Source organism: Saccoglossus kowalevskii, chromosome 18, assembly GCF_978046115.1.
Source record: "Saccoglossus kowalevskii chromosome 18, keSacKowa6.1, whole genome shotgun sequence".
NCBI classification, from domain to species: Eukaryota; Metazoa; Hemichordata; class Enteropneusta; family Harrimaniidae; genus Saccoglossus; species Saccoglossus kowalevskii.
This window is the reverse complement of record NC_140658.1, coordinates 7,254,436-7,271,266: the sequence shown is the minus strand read 5'-3', so window position 1 is coordinate 7,271,266 and position 16,831 is coordinate 7,254,436. Positions and strand designations below refer to the sequence as shown.

The 16,831-nt window shown below is 36.7% G+C and overlaps 1 protein-coding gene across 2 annotated transcripts; it reads left to right on the top strand.

Annotated features, from left to right (window-relative positions):
* The first annotated feature begins 97 nt into the window (after nucleotides 1–97).
* LOC100372768 (tRNA selenocysteine 1-associated protein 1-like) lies at nucleotides 98–12,154 on the top strand. 2 transcript variants are annotated; one of them, XM_002734284.4, is made up of 8 exons: nucleotides 98–229; nucleotides 1,166–1,263; nucleotides 4,256–4,355; nucleotides 4,618–4,670; nucleotides 5,505–5,543; nucleotides 6,840–6,952; nucleotides 10,237–10,384; nucleotides 11,068–12,154. In XM_002734284.4, exons 1-8 carry the CDS (start codon nucleotides 203–205, stop codon nucleotides 11,531–11,533), a joined length of 1,044 nt encoding a protein of 347 aa, XP_002734330.1. In that variant the 5' UTR covers nucleotides 98–202; the 3' UTR covers nucleotides 11,534–12,154. The 2 variants fall into 2 exon arrangements, with proteins under 2 accessions (XP_002734330.1, XP_002734331.1); XM_002734285.4 differs by lacking the exon at nucleotides 5,505–5,543.
* Nucleotides 12,155–16,831: the final 4,677 nt, after the last annotated feature.

Sequence of the window (16,831 nt, the reverse complement as noted above, 5' to 3'; positions counted from 1 at the left end):
AGTTATATTATAAACTAATTATATTGATATTTTTTATTCTCGTTGCAAAAAAATGTGCCAGTTTAACTGGATACCGAGGTGAAGTATCGAGGGGTGACGTCATCAACATCAGTTGTTCATCGTGTGGCGCAGTGAAAAGGACCTGTTTTAACTTCCTCTACATATATTTCTTTTTATCGTATTTTCAAGCACAGTTTTCACCATGAACACTACTTTGTGGATGGGAGATGTAAGTATAGAACCTATGTGTACTTCATAACCTCTTTTCATTATACGGTTTAGTGTTTTTTTGGCATTTGTTGTGCGATCAAAAGTGACGCTACTTTCGACCACGCTTGGACAAAGGGTAGCGTGGCTTTACAATCTTTCTTTGGCGTGTCAAGGCGCGTTTTAGTGAGGTAATTACTTGAAATATAACTGTAGCAGAAACTATTCTATACTGAATATAATAGCAGCTCTATTTTTTGCAACTTTCTGTTTTTGTCCTGCGACATTCTTGATGTAAATATGCTTTTCCGTGAACTTAAAAACCGGTCGCCATGCTGGATTAGCATATATTCACACACTTTAGTAAATTGAAACCGACTTGTTGTGTCCCCTGAAAATGCGCAATCGATTCGCCATTCGCGTGGCGTTGGGATTGTTTCCACGCAGTGTTGATTTGTAAAAAAAAAAATTCTCAAGTATAATGCTGATGTACCGAACGTGTACAGCTAAATGTATAAATTTCAACGGAGCTTGTCTGCTTTCAGTCCGTTCCCAGACCACGCCATTGTCGGCCATTTTGGATTAGGTGACCTACTTTATAAATTTGGTCTCTTCCTTGTATCGCCTTTTTTTGAAAGGCAAAACATTCGCTCGTGATTATGATTGCTTTTGATGTATTGTGATAGTTTATTTGCTAATTTATTTGGAAATGCAAGTTGACATGTAGAGAAATTGCTTTGCCCCGTTCAAGGGCAATTTCATTTGGTGTGGGTGGGTGGGTGTCATCTGGGGGTCAATAAACTAATTTGTTGCCAGTCATTACTATAAATGTTATGTCGATGTTAAGCTGATTTTGTATTGTACTGAGCAAACCATTTTTATCAAAACTATCAAAACACTTCTCATTGTAAACTACGAAAAAAAAACTTGTCTACAATTAAATTTGTTTTATTCGTAGGTTGAGCCGTTTTGGGATGAAAATTTTATTAGGGGTGCGTTTTCACATTCTGGTGAACAACCGACTGCAGTTAAACTAATGAAGAATAAACTGACTGGGTAAGTTCTTATTGATAATTTTGAGTCCTGAATGTGTTTCATGTATAGATGTGTTTTGAAGGATACAAATAAACCAAAGACAGACTAGTAACTGCCAGAACGTTGGACATTTATCTGTAAAAATCTCAATTACACTTGAAATTGGCATTGTGTAATGTAATGGAGGTTAGCAGTGTTCTCCCCAGGAATTGAAACCACTGTGGCGGCCTAATTTGCATATCATTTACATAATAATAGAAATTGACCAAAGCACATTTACACCCACACAATAAACATGTATTTTTAAAAACAAAGTGGCAGATATTTATTTGCTTCACACAGTGTTATAAACACTTTTATTTTGGGCACTTTTGTAATATTAATGAGCTCCATCACAGGGAAAATATTTCTTTTTTGGAGTTAAAATATTACGTTTCACAATTTAGAAGAGTTTGAATTTAAAAATGAAACATTTTCAAAATGCAAATGCTGCAGACTAAAAAGAAACAAATAAATTGTAAAAGGTTAAATGAAACTCATTTGAAACGTTTGAGCCAGGATTATGTTCACCACTTTCATGATCTTATTTACTACAAAATTCTCCTTCAAAAAATCGACCATGTAGTTATTTGGCGGATTGTTGGTTATTATTCCGACCATCAGCTTCTAACGTTACATTTACAGTAAATGAACGAACAAATAACACTTCCAAACGATCAAAGTTACGACGTGACATAACTTACTTCACGATGTTATACACCGGTTATACCAATAATTCCTCTTACTCGATCATGTCATGCAAAAATTAAATACTTCTTTTTTTATATGAAAAAACGTAAAATTTGAGCTAGTTTTATCAGGAGAAATTATTTTTGATCACTTCGGTGAAAAACACAGACCCGCCATGATAGTTATGACGCATTAATTGACCGGCATGTGTCCTTTGACCCGGTGGGTCAAAAACGCTATTTACCAATCAAAATGCCGCATGGTAATGCCGGTAGAATCCGAAGTTTTCCGGATGATCGTGATCATAAAAATTACATTGCGGAATAAAGCGATGTCGTAGCACAATGTGTTTGTATGAATTTCAGATGAAAACTGCATGATGGTTTTCGGAAGAGGTGATTAGAAATTTTTAAAAGGTAAAAAAAATTATTGAAAGAAGAGTTTTTACATAATTCACGATAACAGTTCAAATGTATTTTACCCAATAACAATAAACACGTTTTTTTCTTGAGTAGCGTAAACTGATCGTGAACTCCGATTTGCCCATGTTGTATCGGATGGAATTGATTTTGAAAGAATTTTAGCTTTCAAACCAAAGACTGCGTCAGAAAGTATTTACTTACAAAGAGGTGCTAATTTTACAAAATTGACTTGTATTGTTCAAAGCCGCTACCACATCACGCGACTATGTCAATTGTTTAAAAATTATTATCCACTACTGGCAGGATGCGTGTTGGTCGGTACGCAAGTATAATACAGTCAAACCTCGTTAGTGCGAATATCAAGGCCCCAGGTGAATATATTCGTTATAACCGGTTTCGTAATAACCGATCACCACTAGAGGGCGCTTTACAGAAACAAACTAATTACCATAAGTCAGGGTAAACAAAACTATGGCGCCATTTTAAACACTAGACCAAGCATTAAAAACACACAAATAGTATTGAAATAAACGTTGTCATGTTTATTAAAATAATATTAAAATGGAAAATACAAATGTTGAATTCGGAATGCTTCATTCTGTCCTAAATCTTCGGCCTTTGCCTGGAGGATAGGACCGCTGATTGGGACATTCATAGAACGGGCACTGGTAAACCATTTCAGCAATGCCTGCTCAATGTCGTCGACTGCTGAAAACCGCATTCGCTTCCGGCACGGCTCAATTTTGTTGTGTTCGAACATCTTCAAAACATCAGTTTTTTCTTTAAAATCGTTGACAGTGTACTGGGTTTAACATCAAATTTTCGACAGACATCGCCGTGACGAATGCCCGACTCAATCGCTTTGATCATTTGGACTTTACAGTCCAACGACAAGGCACGCCGTTTGACACGAGTTGACATTTTGAAGTCAGGACGGAAACTGGCATCTCACTCGTAGTCGCCGTAATTTATCTAAAATTTACAGCGTCCATGCTTCACACTTTTTTATTGTGAATCTTAAAATTAAAAACTCGAGCAGCAAGGGCGTCGAAAGTGACTAGACACTGGAAGTCACGTACACAAAAGATTTTCACGCCCAGTGAATGGCTACATTGTTTTTATTTTACGCTGCACAGCTCAAGCCCACTGCCAACAGCGGAAGCGTAACACCATGTATTTGGCGGTTCGTTTTAGGATTTCGCAGCTGTTTGAGCGAATGAAATGTTCGCTATAGGTGTTACAGACCATTGTTTTTCAGAGAAAATCCTTTCGTACTAAGCGGGTTTTCGTAATAAACGAGTTCGTTCTAAGCGTTGTCAATTACCATAGGGATAATGGATTTTCAAACGGGACTTCGGTGTTCGTTCGTTGTAACCGGTATTTCGTTGTAACCGAGTTCGTATTAACGAGTTTTGACTGTAGCAGTATGACAATCGTCGGAAGCGTTTCCGCAGTGGTCGCTAATTTTGAGTGCCGGTCAGGCCGACCAGCGTGACGAGATCCCCCAATGAAAAGAAGCACTGTGGCGGTCTTGCTAATCACCGTGGCGGTGTCAGACTGGTGTGGCGGCGAATCAAAGCACTGTGCCGGGACCGCCACGCTGTTTACATCATGGGAGAACACTGGGTTAGGTTATTACATGTGCAGTCTATGTATTGCTTTGTGCATCAGTTTCATTTTGCAACAACTTAATACAAAATAATGTTAAACAACGTCATTGCAAAATTTTCTGAATTTGTCTACTAGTTGTTCATTCAGCTCCAGGACTTGATATAATATGATGAGTAGTCAAAATATTTTGCTTCATGTTTGTAAACCTACATGTTTTTAAATGTAAAATTTTTTGTTTTGTCTATTCTCAGTGGTCAAGCACGGTATTGTTTTGTCGACTTCAGAGATTCAGCAGCAGCAGAACGAGTTATGTCAATTTGTAATGGAAAGCCAGTGCCGAATTCTACACCTGTGAGTTGTTACTTTAAATTTGTTGAATTTTTGATATTCTGCCTTTTGTGAAGGCTTTGGCCCATGTGTGGGTGGTTGCACCTTGTAACTAGTGGGATTGTATATCATTGTTTGTCTCTAGGTAACTACTCAAATACATTAAGCTCTACATTCATGTCCTATTGCCCCCATAGCTAGCTCATCTGTCTACATGATATTGTGTATCAAACAGCTTTAAATTTAAATTACTGTTATTGATCAATGCTTTTTTTGTAATTTGCAGCCCAGGATGTTTAAACTCAACTTTGCAGTCTATGGTATGCAGGCTCCACCGAAGTAAGTTGACTCATTTTATTTGCACAATGCCTGCCCACTTCTACCTTGGCTACATTGCAGCTTTTCCTGAGTTTTTACGTACAAGTCCAAGCTGACACCAGTGTAAATTTCTCTATTTGCACATTTCCATACCAGGGCATAAGCTATACTTTTATTTTTAAAAGACAGGTTTAATTTAAAATGCCTGATAAAAGAGCTATATTTTTGCATTGTGGGTAAGGTACATATACTACTAGAGTAAATTGCTTGGTATATGGTCATTCAAAGATTATTTTAGTTTGTATTCATAAATTGAAAGCTGTTTGGAGTAGATGCATGTTTTCAAGCTCTAAAGCCTTTTAAATTTTTAGTACCATGGGCCAGAGAATGAATCTTGATTTCATTAAATGACAATCTGCAAGCCTGTACAAGACAGTCTAGGGCATTCCAGGGGTTTCGTTAAGTGGCGGCTGTCATCTAAATAAGCTGTTTATTTAGCTAGTTTTGCCTGCTACTTAGTTTATTTAAGACTTGCAACCTATTTTTGGCCTGCTTTTTCGATGTTGCTGCATACTTAACAAAACCCCTTGCATTGTTAGTCTCCAACTAGTGTATTGAACAATCCTGTGTTTGATTCAGGGATTTGATTTCCTAAAATGCTATGAACTGGTTATCAAAACTATAGAAATGCTAGTTAATTTTTAGCTTGATTTCGGCCTGAATATTGTGAAACTGTTCTGTATGATATATGGCCTGTATTGCTTGACATATTGAGGGCTTCCTATAAAATGAGCAAACCATACAGCTTCTAAAGCAAGGAGTGCTAGCTAGTTTTAATTTTATTTTTTTCTGTAGAGCTGCTGGGGCTACAGGAGGACCAGCTGATCCCAAAAGGTACAATGCAGCCTTTTAGACCTCTGAACAGCAACCTGTTCGGGATTTTACTTTCTGTTTTTGTTTCCCAGTTTATTCCAAATTTAATTAAAACGTGTTCCATTCTTTTAGGGTCTGGTAATTAGTCCACCTTTTAGTTGTCTGTCTTTCTTTTCTTTTCCTTTCTCCTGCCTGCGTGCCTGAGTTTAAGTCTGTCCCTTTCTCAGTACCTAAGTGTTTATCTGTGTCGGTTAGTGTGAACTGGTTTCTAGATCTCTATGCCTATCACATTTTGTCTTTTCGTTTGTGCCACATTCATATGAACTACAAATCTAAACCACTGCTAAAGTGAGGGTTTTAGGGTAGCCCCTGCAAAGCTCTGGAGGCCTGGATTGTTTATGAATTGGCTAGGCTTGGCTTTTACTGTAGAGTATACTAGCCAAAAATAAACTTCACAAAATATACGTTATTTTCTACCTGTTGGATTTTGACTAGTTTCAAACTATAGTAACAGCCAATTTATGATTTGATTATGGTCCCTGTATTTGGGCGTTAAATTTGATTTTCACTATTGATAGTCAATCCTTAGTTGCTAGTCTTCATAGCAAATCAGCTGCTGGTATTGTGGTGCACACTTTACTGAATCAATTGAACAAGCCTAGATAAAACAAACAGCAGTTTAATTTTGATGTAATTTTTGCTTCATAACAAATTAAAGCAAGGGATGCTGGCGATTAAAATGTTTCGAATATATCACTGTCTATCATGTGTATGTATTTAGCCTATTGTCCTTGGATATGAGCCAAATCCTGTACATTTTACAGTTCTGCACAACTCCCAAATAAAGTTGCATGTACCACATTGGTCCAATTTTAGTACTATGTCTGCACGATTTGAACTGGTCACTAAATATTCCATAATCAATTCTGATCTTTAAAAAATGCTACTGTGACATAAGCAATAATTTCAGTACAGATACAAATACAAAATAAAAATATAAAACTGGTTCTGCCTGAGCATGCTGTAATTTAGGTTATTTTTACTTCTAGAGCTGTGTACACTTTAACATTGTATATACAGTATATAAACTGTATCTGCTCTAATATAATACACAGCTACAATTAAATTGTAATCAAAAATTATTTTTTGTATCGTGTATTAAAATGCCGCACAAGTGCATACGCTACTAATAGAGCAAATATAACTTGTATATTGATGTACATGTATATATACCCCAGGACAATTGAGAAACTATACCTAAAATTAAATTGTTTTCTTCAGGTGAATTGACTTGTTTAATTTTGTTTATTTTCAAAGCTTTAACCGAAAAGAATTTTCTCTTTTTGTTGGGGAGTTGAGCCCAGAAGTTGACGACTATGCCCTCTATAATTTCTTCAGTCGACGTTACCCTTCTATTAAAGGGGCTAAAGGTAGGTTGGTGTGGAATTCAGGTTTGGTGTATATTGTGGAGTTTGTCTATAATAAAACTTTTTGCTTTTGAAATCAGCAGGATTGTTAAACTAGACATCAGAATAGGGAAAATTTCGAATTGATTAAAAAAATTATTGTCAGATGTAGTACTTTCTAACAAAACAAATTAGATATTCAAAGTGCACGTTAGATATATCAACTGCTGTTGTAGATTGAACTTTAAATGCTATTTGACTTTCATATTGACTGTCTGTCATTTAGATTCTAATTGCCTGTATTCCGTAGTGTAATGTGGTGGGCTAAATTCATTCCTTTGCATCATTTATTAACATAGTGTGCATAGATGGTTGTAGAAACATGATGGGACTACTACAGTAGTGAAAGATGTGTAAATCTGATAGGAAACTAACTTGTAACTTAACAATTGATTGTCCCCTTCCCCATTTTCTATGAATAATGCTTCCACTTTGTATTAGATTCTAGTGTTGGTATCAATCAGATAAGCGTTATTACTTAGCGATTCTCAATTGAATTGTTAGCTGGGTGTATGCACCTGCAAAAATTCAGATTACTTACTATATTAAGTTTTTCACCTTAACCTCTTTATGGTGCATGACGTACGTAACATGTAGTGCCCCTTGCCCTGGTATGTTGACAGTTTTAGAAGTTTCCAACAAATGCCAGTTTTTAGCTAGCATTATGCATATACACCACTTTCTTGTAAGAACTGTTGTATATATTCTGTAAGAATAATTGTGGCAGGTAAATGTGTAAATTGTCTCGAAACATTTATTGAAGGCAACTCTATAAATAGAACACCCATCTTTGAGTTAATTGTAGCCTCAATTGTTCTGCTCTAACAGTTTGCCTTCCCTGGCTGTATTTTTGTTTCACTTATTTTACTGATTGAAAGTATAATTTTGTTAGATTCTGCTTGGCTCATCACACTTCCAGTTTTTCATGCTTTCAACATTTGCTTTGCCATTGTAATGATTGCCTAGTTGTCATACTAGTAATGCACTGTTCCAATATACAACACCGGTAATATTAAACGTTTGTTTATACAACTATCACTGGCTTAGTCTTGATTGCTGAATAAGGAGATTTCATTTTAGCAGAACTATAAAGCAATTGGTATATTAAATTAACTGTATATTTAGCCAGTTTTATTTTAAAAATGGGCAAAATAAAACTGCCAGTAAGTTATTTACTACATGTGTACTAGTCTATTCGAGTTTATTTTTTCCCCATCAGCAATTTTTCTTCTTTCCATGGAAACTTCTAAATCTGTCAATTTAGCTAACAAGTAGCTTAGTCGTATCACTGACTCGCACACATAATCGCTTTTATACCATACATAATGAATCCCTTGCCATTCTCTCCACAGATCAGTCACATGCATCCATCATGCGACTACTGGGAGAGCGGCTTCCCAGAGATTTCGGCCCTCTAGCAGTGGGTTGATGGAGGTAACAATCAGAGACAGAAAATTTTCTTTTCAAGAGATTTTTTTCAGAGAAATCTATTTTTTTTTTTATAATTTTCAGAAATTTTCCAATGTAAATTTATTTCTGACAAGATACTTTTCCAGAAATTTTCTGTATGTCTTTGACATTTTATTGGTGAATTTTCAATTTGAACAGAACTTTCATTTTGCTAGCTAACATTATTCGGTATGCATAGCTTTTTGGGATAATTTTGACTGTTGCACATTTTAAGTCTTGAATTTTGAACAGAACTTTTGCAAATTGTCCTTTGATTTCCATTGTTACTATATACAGCATTACTTCCCATCAACGTCCGTTGCAAACCCGGCATGAGATGTCTTCTTGAGAGATTATTGAAATTGCATAGTTTACCATTCCGCTGGAACTTAAACAAATGACTCATTTGTTGATCTATTGTACTTTCAATAATCTCGCTGTGATCAATTTAGCAGTCTACTTTGAAACAATATGCATCACGTAGCTTTATCTGTTTATTGCTAGGTTTCATGCATTTCAAATTTAGCGTAGGGTTTTCGTTTTACCTCCTGAACGGATGCAGAGAAGACTGAGCAATGGTAGTGGAGATGCAGATCTCGCTGGAGCAAAACAACATCGGTTGATATTGCTGCCATCGATTTACAACCAAAGATGACTCTGCTATCTATAATTTCTTGCATGCATTTATTCACCGAAAGTGATGATCTTGTATTTCACTTTACATGCAATATTGAGTGGTTGTAATTTTGACTTTCATTGTTTTGAGATTTCTTTTCAGGATTTTGCTGTGATGGAAATTTTAAAGACATTTATTGGTTTTCCCACATAGCAGCCTCAAATTTTAGATTGTGATGCACAAAGGGTTTCTTTTAGGATTCTGAGCTAGTTTTGTAACTACCTTAGAGCATGTCCTGTATTTTAGTGCACGATAATACAGTACATAAAATTAACTGCATGTCTGCATTGTATTCAAATACTCCCTTTGTGCCCAGCTTACAGTGTCCTTATTCTGGCTTGTCTTCGGCTTGTATTTCAGTCAACTACAATAGAAATTCAGTAACTCGAAATAAATCTCTCCAGACAATTGGCATCCATTTCAGATTTCATTTCCAGAGTTTACAAGAGATTGTTTAATGGCAAAATAACATTGCATTTATTTTTCATCAAGTCTTTCCAGTTTCATGTTTTGTCATTCTTCCGGTAGTCCTCTGTACCTTTATTAACATTTCTGGTGCTTTGCCATAGGAATAAATTATTTGTAGTATTTCTCTTCTGCACAACCAAGAATTCAATACAAGGTGTTGGGGGGGGGGGGTCTTGCTCCAATAGCAAGCATTCCACTATTTGCATTGTTTATTATTTCTGTACAAGCAGAATCAATCTGGTTTACCCCAAGACATGTACAAAGGGTAGTGTACCACTAGGGGACAAATGAAACCCCCATGTGATAATGAACGTTTGTAATGTATTAGTACTTCCAAGAACATGAAAGATTTGGGACCCTATATTCAAAAACTAGAATGAAGAGTTGAATTCAGGGTTTGTTGTCTTGGTTGTGCAATTGAATCTGCACATGTTAACATTTGAGTATACATTTCTCGCAATCTTAATCTTGTGTTACTTTGTGTGCATTTTATTTTATTTTTGATGCAAAGTTTTCTTCACCTTGCAGCCCCCATTTAGGGGTTTTATTCAATTTTTAAATGGGTGCCAATTTGTCAAGACCCTTGAGGCTGCTATGTTCGTTGAATTTCTAAATGCAAACGTGTAGTAATTTTGTTTTTTCTTCAATTCTTAAGTTATAATGGATAATGCTGGGATGTCCCGTGGATTTGGTTTCGTCCGATTTGGAAGCGAAGAGGAACAGCAAAGAGCCTTAAATGAGATGCAGAATGCGTCGGGTCTCGGTGGACGTTCTCTGCGCGTCAGTATTGCTACACCAAAAAAGTGAGTTTACATAAACTTGGTTGTATTTAAAATGCTTAGGTTGTCATTTGAATCTCTTGTGAGTATGCAATTTCCATGCGTTTTTTAAGCCCTGGATGCACATCAATTTGTGTCGCGGATGCTTTCAAAATGGCTGATTGGCAACTACTTTTCTACTGAAAAATTATCAATCTGGCATTTCAAACTTGATTCATGAGACATTGTTGGTCTTTTATGCATGTAATTTTGTTTTTTTCAGATCAGATTCAAAGTGGCAGACTGATGGCCATTTTGTTTTAATGACGAGAGCTGTATCTGACATGATTCTGCGGATTATTTTCAAATTTTATGTTCATCATGTCGTAGATAGATATTCAGATGTCTTCAAAACTTCTGACTGGTGGCCATTTTGTTTTAATTATTCATGGTCCCAGAGCATTATTTCTTGATATGGACAAGTACTTGTTTGATGATCATAAACAAAGCTATACATTCTAAATTGGATAACTAACGGGGACTGTGCCATCCATGGCTAGTTTATTACATTTCAGTTGTATTAACATTGTGCTTCACTGCATTGTTGAATAGTGCATTTATCTATATGTGGCTATTTGAAGTTGCAAAAATGTTTACTCCAGTGTGGGCAGCATACTGGTTCTATATAGGCCTAATCGTGTTGTATTTATTTTTTCCCCGTTCATTAGGCCAAAGGTTCCTGGACCAGGTGGCGAAGGCCCAGACCCATGGAGTTCTGGTGTTGGCTCCTGGAACTCGGGTGGTGGTGGCGGCGGCGGTGGAAGCAACACCTGGAATGCCGAAGGGAATGGTAGCTCCTGGAATTCTGGTGGTGGCCAGTATGCCGGCAGTGGCGGATCCCAAGGAGGTTGGGGCTCGCAACAAAATACCTGGAATAGCGGCCAGGGAAGCTGGGAATCCGGCAGCAACAACTGGGGAGGTGGCAGCCAACAAGGTGGCAGTTGGAGTGGTAATAGCACTCAGCCTAGTGGATGGGGTAGTGGAGGTGGTCAACAGCCACAGCAGTCTGGATGGAGCGGAAACCAGGAGAGTAGCTGGGGTGGTGGCAGCACTGGTGGCGGAGGAAGCCAGAGTGGTTGGGGTCAAGGCCAGGGTCAACAATATGGTCAGGGTTATCAAGGATACCAATACTAAGTATTTAAATTTTATGTTTGTGTTTGATTATCTACTAGAATAGTATTGACAAGTTTTGTTGTCTAATCCCCCCCCCCCCTCCCTTCTCTGCACTGCTGTATCAATTTTATAGTTGTGTAAATGCAATAACAGATTATGTAGACAATTTTGTGAATATATTCACTATAAACTATTATTTTATCTTCAACTACTTGTAATATATTATTTTACAGTGGGTTTAAAAAGAGAATTTCTACATCCTTCAACTATTTCCTTTAAAGATAGAATTTTTGAGAGAAATTTTTCAGAAACTTTTTTTGTAAATGCTTAAGAAAAATCAGGTGACCTTATTTTTTTGAGAACATTGAGACATTTGTTTCGCTTTGCACTTTCAGGCATGTTTAAAAGATAATGTAAAAAAAAGAAATGTTGCTGATACAGCAGTGTCGGGGCTAGTTTATTCATAGTTGGGTTTGAATTTCGTCCCTGTTGAACTTGAACATGGATGTGTATAATCTTTTAATTGTTAGGATTGTACAACAGTAACTACAGATTCAATATGTATAAGCCATTTTGTTAATTATTTTCGTTGTGTAATTTGTCATTTTGGGGAAATATTAAAGTCTGTTTAGGTTCTATTCATTTTTGCGTGTTTAAATTTCTCCCGTTTGAGTGAGATTTGAATGCAATTTCAGATGTTAAGATAGCATGGTTTTCTATATTCATGCCCCTTTAAAGTTTTTTTAACCACTTTAGCTTTAACACTGTTGGCAGCATTGTTGCTTGATGGCATGCGATTAAGAATTTTGCAAGTTTCATGTATTGTATATAACATTCTGAGATTTAGATTTTATGCAATCGTCGACCAATATTTTGCCAATTTTTCAATTTGGGTTTGAAGCTTGTGTAAATAGGATTTTAAGGAATTTCAACTTTTGAGTTTTTGTTGAGAAGTGCATTTCATCTTCATTCCATATGCACTACTGTTGAGTTTGAATTTAAACAAGTGTTTATACAGAGTTTCTATTTTGAATACTGAATACACATTACGACTGTAAAACTTCAAACTTTGTTATTTTTTCAATTGTATTTTGTGACTCTTTGAAGATGCACAGCCCGCAATTTTGAATTTGAGAATTTCTGCCATCTTGCTACCTTTTATTGCTGTGTTACAGGGGTTTTATTTGCACTAACTTGGAAAGCCAACTTTTTATTTTTTATTCAGTCAAATCTTGCTCCATTTCTTGTGACACTATTTTCTCAATGTTTAGTGTTTTGTAATTATCTTTTTCGTCTTAATAAATAGTAATTGGAATGGAGTTGGTGCTGCTGTAAACTTCCTCTCAAGAGTGGCTGTGTGGGTGAATTGTTTTTTTTTTTTAGCTCCGCTGTCGACTTTGTCGAGCGGAGCTTATCATATGAGTGATTGTCCGTCGTCGTCCGTGTCAATGTTTTACTTTTTCGACTTCTTCTTGAAAACTACAAGCCTGAATGCTTTGATACTTGGTGTATATGTACCTTGGGTAGACCTCTCTCAGATTTGTTCATTTCATGATGATATCTTCAATTTTCTAATTTTGGTGAATATTTTTGTCATTTTTAGTAAAAAGTGATATTTTCGACTTCTTGTTGAAAACCGCAATTGCTTTGGTATTACATATATAGGTACTACATGTGGACCTCTCTCAGATATGTTCATTTTGTAATGATATCTTTAATTCTCTAATTTTGGTGAATATTTTTGTCATTTTTGGTAAAAAGTGATATTTTCGACTTCTTGTTGAAAACCGCAAGTCCAATTGCTTTGATATTACATATATAGGTACTACATGTGGACCTCTCTCAGATTTGTTCATTTTGTAATGATATCTTTAATTCTCTAATTTCGGTGAATATTTTTGTAATTTTTGGTAAAAAGTGATATTTTCGACTTCTTGTTGAAAACCGCAAGTCCAATTGCTTTGATATATTATACATATAGGTACTACATGTGGACCTCTCAGATTTGTTCATTTTCTAATGATATCTTCTGTTCTTTAATTGCCATGTGCATTGCTAACAGCGGAGCTATCTCAGCCGACAGGCTGCTTGTTTTTTTTTTACATAAAAAAAAAATTGGCTGTATACACTTTAGAACAGTGTCGTGCATTTTTATAATCTTGGTCAGATTCACACATTGTTGGTAACAATTTCATTATTCATCTATACTTGCCCTGCACCCAGTTGATAGGTGTCGAATCCTGTGCTGTGTCAAACGTGCAATTTCTGTAGAACAGTCTAAATGTAACCACCACCCCCTTAAAAAAGTTGAGTAGACTTTGAAGTCTTAAAGATAAATTTTATGTTGCATAGATGACTAGAAGTGTGCAGAGTATTGTGTCCCTGATGTCCTTTGATTTTGTTTCTATCGAATAACCATAGAAATAGTACAGACTTCATTTTAGCTTGGCACTGGGTCAAAATAAAAATTAAGTCAAAATTCACAACATTTCATGCCCTAAAACTATTCCTGCCTGGCTGTTATTTCTATTTGGAGTTTCTATACTTACTGGCCTTACTTAGTCTTTCTGAAACAAGGTGTTTGAGGGCACTTGATTAGTGAAAAGCACTGTGGGGTTGCATAATTTTAAGTGCAAGAAATCCTACTTGGAAGTCCGTTTTGGCGGGATGAACAGGAAGCTTCTACTCCAGGTGTGGTCGGGTATTTTTGTTTTGGAAATGTGAACTGAATTTCTAGAATGTATGCATGCAGAACTAAATCTTGTGTGGTTGGCAGTCTTGTCATGATTCTTGACTTTTTATTTAGGCTTGATCTAAATGTACTTCAAATAACGTGCATCTACAAAACCATCTGGGTCTTTACACCTGCAAACTTACTGTAATGTTCCTGTGTATGGAATTCAACATGCAATGGGCTTAGTCTGGCCCTTGTAAGCAAGGTGCGCAGGTCAGATCTGGCTTGTGTATCCTTTTCAGAACTGAAATTAACAAGTGTTGTACCACTCTTGGTCATGTGACCCATTGTTTACAGTTGTAAATGCATACCAATTTGTGTGATTAAATATACGAGATGACTCTGCCCTCTTGATGTGCTTGTAGTACAAGCACATTTGAGATGGTCAGTGTTTTTGTGGCATATACCTGGTAGTATGGACTCTTGAAAAAGCTTATTAACCATCCGCAAGTGATCAACATACTGTACTTTGGAAACGTATTGGCAGGAATCACAGATTGAACATCACTTAATCTGTAAACCTGGTTACAGATGCCTCAAAATTAGAATGGGGAGCCCACCTCATGGACTTGAAAATTAGGGGAGTGGCACCCATGGGAGGCTGTATATGTGGCAGATCACACACTGTATTAAAGGATACAGGGTTATCCTGGGGGCTATAGTCTGGGCATCTGACCTGGAATCAGATACACAGATTGTGTCTTTATTCAAGTTTTACTCTGAAAAGCAATCAGTAGAACGAAGACCCCCTGAAAAGTTATTGACTGGAATATGAGCCTACTACTGAACACAATAGGGTATAAATGGAGTTAGTGTCACTTGAACATTTGACTTTTGAACAAGCCTTCTTGCTCATCCTCATCTCTGGCCAACAGGGGTGATACTAAACAGTATATATATGACATACAACAGGGAAGGAGACTGCATGCTCCAACCCTTAATGACAATTAGCTGATAGGTTAAACATACTGTTGTCCAAGTTGTATGCAGAGGAACCCCAGCTGGGGGGGGGGGGTGTCACTTAATGCAAATCCCATTACGGGGAACAGGCCGCCCTTTAGGGTCGTAAATTTTAGCTGTTTGGTCTAGAATGGGGTATAGTTTTGCTTGCCTTTTGGTTCAATATCAGGTTTGCCGGTCTGGGATCGGGTCTGTTTTCAGAACAGGGGGCTCAAGAAATAATCAGTAAATAATAAAAAAAAATATCCAAAATACTATCAATGTCCACAAAATGGTCAAACAACAACTTTTTATGAATAAAATAAAATGCTGCCTGTTGAAAAGTAAGTACTTTTGTTCTTATTTCCCTTGGATTGATCATTCATTCAGATTGACGAGTCTGGATGATGAGAAAATCCAACCTATAACTGAATAAATTTAGTGACAATTTGGTCTCTGATGGGATATACAAAATTACTATTTGGTCTATAATGGGGTATGGTTTATGAGGTGAAAATAGTCTATGATGGGGTCCGGGGTTTTACACACCCTACCAAACTGAAAATCCAGTGCCCCCGCCCCCGCCCCGGGAGAGAAACATCCCAACATGCGTAACGTTATACATGTACACCATTATTTGCAGGCCCGTAGTTTGGAGGGGGTTCGGTCGAACCCCCTAAATTTGGAAGTGAATAGATTTATGATCTTAGATTAGAACATAATAAAACAAACAGTATTAATTACAATAATTATCATCGTTTAAATCACTTGACTCAGTGGGGTCACTATCAGAATCAGCCGAAATTGCATAGTAATGAGCATTTTGGTGGCAACGAGCTTTAAATGTCAATCGTGAAGTTACGCCGTCTCAGTTCAACAGCAGCCCAAAAAGGTGGTATAAATGGGCAAACTTTTATTCGGCGATTCCGCGATGGTGTAATGCAGATCACGTTCAAGCAGCTGAAGTCAACATTTTTTTTATAAAGTTTCGACTGAAAATGTTGTTGGGTGGATCGACAAAAAAGTAGTTTGCATATTGAACTTTCTATTTTTTACTTTTCCATCAAGTTGGAATTGTTAATGGTTGATGCGTATTCAAGCAAAAAAAATGTGTAACTAAGGACTCTAGCAATGAGCATGATAATATTTGGATCGATACAGTCACGCATGTAATGTAATTCTCAGACCCTACAGCTGCAGATCCCGATCTCAAAAATCTTGACTATGGCCTAAGTTCCAGTCTATCAAATATAGACCTTACATTGATCTCAAAACTCGCCAATTATCCGATACTTACCGAGGAATTTGCGATCTCAGAAATATTGACTATAGCCCCAAGTCCCGGCTTTTATCAATAATTATTGGAGTATTCCCTATTTACGAACTCTTGACTCCCAAGTCCCAGCCTGTCTAGTATCAATTTTAAATCTCGGAAATTGTCGATCTAATATCGTCAATAATTATTGATCGTATATCGATCTAACTAACAGAAAATCACTTAAGTGCAATATACTGGTTTCTCGCTGTCACCACATCTTAATAAATAAAATGCGCCTCAAAATTATTGTACAGTAGCGGGTCTAGGGAGGGGTTCTTGGGGTCCGACCCCCGTTATTATTCATTCAAATTATTCAACTTGTTTTTGT

Excerpts from the sequence above, each read along its gene's own strand:
- LOC100372768 (XM_002734284.4), top strand. The coding sequence starts at position 203 with ATGAACACTACTTTGTGGATGGGAGAT. Across the intron at positions 4,671-5,504 it reads GGTATGCAGGCTCCACCGAA|AGCTGCTGGGGCTACAGGAG; the intron begins GTAAGTTGACTC and ends TTTTTTCTGTAG. Across the intron at positions 6,953-10,236 it reads TTCTATTAAAGGGGCTAAAG|TTATAATGGATAATGCTGGG; the intron begins GTAGGTTGGTGT and ends TCAATTCTTAAG.